The following is a 2,589-nucleotide window of genomic DNA, read 5'->3' as shown; positions in this document are numbered from 1 at the left end:
AAAAGCACTAAATCCCACATTTATATTATATATTATCTTGCATAATCAATCCTGGAACCTTTAATTATTTAGAGATATCAGATTACTGGTTTACTATTATAAAATAAAATAATTGATAGCATATTCCTGACACATAGAAAAATGTGATAACCAAAACTTGGGTATAGAATAAACACATGGTTAAGTCTAATCACAACATTCAATACCTTTGTAGAAGATAAATTATGTGCTGAATGAATGCATACCTGAAATATCAAAATGTCCCATGCCTACAGGGGCCAAGTAGGTAGTGAGACAGGTGCAAGAAAAACCTAATCAGAAATAAAACGGCCCAGGCCAGACACAGTGGCTCACGCCTGTAATTCTAACACTTTGGGAGGCTGAGGCAGGAGGATCACTGGAGCTCAGGAATTTGAGACCAGCCAAGGCAAGGTAGTGAGACCTCTATTAAAAAATCTCTATTAAAAAATAAAGTACAGCCAGGCGCATTGCTCATGCCTGTAATCCCAGCACTTTGGAAGGCTGAGGTAGATGGATTATTTGAGGTCAGGAGTTTGAGACCAGCCTGACCAACATAACGAGACCTTGTCTGTACTAAAAATATAAAAATTAGCTGGGCGTGGTTGTGCATGCCTGTAGTTCTAGCTACTCCAGAGGGAGGCAGAGGTTGCAGTGAGCCAAGATTGCACCACCACTCCAGCATGGGTGACAGAGTAAGATTCTGTCCAAAAAAAAAGTAAATTTAAAAAAAGAGAAATAAAATGGCCCATCTAAGAGAATGATTGAAACTCAGCTCCAACCCATAAGTTACTATGCAGGAATGCCGGCCCAGTGTTGCCAGAGCTTAGAATTTTTCAGTAACAGCTGGAAGTTAGAATTTGTATGAAACCTCCTAACTCTGAATGTTTATAATCTTTTTTAAAAGCCTAGACAGCGCAAGCCACGCAAAATAAATACGCAGTTCATACGTGGCCCATGTAAGCCTCGGCTTGTGAAGTCAAATGAAGACTCTTTGGGTTGAAAATAAGAAAACTTCATTTCTCTCAAACTTTCTGTTAGTATCTTACTATTCAGCTGAGCAGAAATGACCTTAATTAAAAGTCAAACATATGATACACTATTACCAAGAATAACAACCCCTATAAATAATTATAATACCACTTAAACATGAGAGCAGACACTGGGGCAGAAGTAAAATGCAAGGAAAGCATAGATCTCAGCAATGGATTTCAGTCTGATACAAGACAGTCTCACCTGTCAATACAAAGCACAGTTGCTGGTCTCCACTACTGTCTATAGGAATACACTTTCTGCCAAGGGAAAAACACTGCATGCTCTGGGTCTCCAAATCCCAGAGGGCAATAGTACAGCCCATCCTTTCCACTTTCCAAGTAAACAATGCAGTGAATCCTGTCACAGACACACATTTAAGCTCTAAGGGTTCCTCTTGTTCACTGATGTGCATTATCTTCCATGGTCTTCCTGGATCACTGGTCTTGGCATGATCTTTCTGTGGAAAATTATATTGCCCGTCCATTATGTCCTGTGGAATGAATGCCCAGCTTGTCACACTGGTACTGTGGTTACCAGATTCAGGTGACTCCAAATGCAAAATATCCCTGAACCACGGAACACAACAGGAAACCTTCAGTCTGGAGTTCTTTATTGTTTCATTCAATGATGATAGCTGGGCTTTCCAAGACCTGGAAGACAGGGTAAAATATAACTTAACAGCTATTACAGTAAAAGGCCTGGAAGACAGGATAAAATATAACTTAACACCTATTATAGTAAAAGGCACTATGTAAAACACTAAACCAGTGCACAGATGTTCTTAAGAAAAAAAGTATCTACCAAATAAAGACCTTTAATGAAAGGGTACAGTGTCAGCCTGATAAAAAATTGGAACAATAAACTAAATGAAAAGAAAGTTTCTGTACCTATCAATTTGGAAGGAAAACTTGGTCTGTTTCATGCTGTAGGCAGAGCTAACAGGATCATCTTCATCTATCCCCTTAGGTCCTTGAATAGGAAGGTCTTCTAGTGTTCTTTCACACAGTAGGTGTCCTGAGTGTTGCCTACATTTAAAAATAATGATAGCCATATGAAAAAATGATGATCAAACCCAAATTTGTGTTACTATTGCTCCTATTAAAATTAAAATTAAGAGATCACAGAGAAGGAACAGTATGGACAACAAATTCCCCAGAAAGGAACTTCTTATCTCCTTTGCTTATGCCACAGTAATAAAGCCAACCATAAGAATTTTATTCTATTAAGGGCAGTTAGCTTAATAAAGCAGTAAGAATACTTACTATCTACTATATTTGAGATGTTACGCTAAACACTTCACACAAACTTATTTAAGCCTCTCAACAACACTGTGAGGTAAATATAACCGTATCTTATAGATATGGAAACTAAGGTTCAGAAAAACTTTTTTTTTTTTTTTTTTGAGACGGAGTTTCACTCTTGCTACCCAGGCTGGAGTGCAATGGCGCGATCTCGGCTCACCGCAACCTCCGTCTCCTGGGTTCAGGCAATTCTCCTGCCTCAGCTGGGATTACAGGCACGCGCCACCATGCCCAG

At 39.0% G+C, this 2,589-nt stretch overlaps 1 protein-coding gene across 1 annotated transcript in view; it reads right to left on the bottom strand.

Moving 5' to 3' along the window:
- SPG11 (SPG11 vesicle trafficking associated, spatacsin) overlaps positions 1 to 2,589 on the bottom strand; it is a 100,396-nt gene that overhangs the window by 85,907 nt on the left and 11,900 nt on the right. Inside the window, exons 5-7 of the mRNA XM_037744117.1 lie at positions 1,941 to 2,078; positions 1,255 to 1,703; positions 1,159 to 1,160 (exon numbers count right to left, since the gene is read on the bottom strand). Coding sequence (XP_037600045.1) covers positions 1,159 to 1,160; positions 1,255 to 1,703; positions 1,941 to 2,078 — 589 coding nt within the window. The remainder of the gene's footprint in view (positions 1 to 1,158; positions 1,161 to 1,254; positions 1,704 to 1,940; positions 2,079 to 2,589) is intronic.

The sequence above is a fragment of the Cebus imitator genome, unplaced genomic scaffold, assembly GCF_001604975.1.
Source record: "Cebus imitator isolate Cc_AM_T3 unplaced genomic scaffold, Cebus_imitator-1.0 Scaffold9, whole genome shotgun sequence".
Lineage (NCBI taxonomy): Eukaryota > Metazoa > Chordata > Mammalia > Primates > Cebidae > Cebus > Cebus imitator.
The sequence above is the reverse complement of the archived record's forward strand: the minus strand, read 5'-3'. Positions and strand labels throughout refer to the sequence as shown.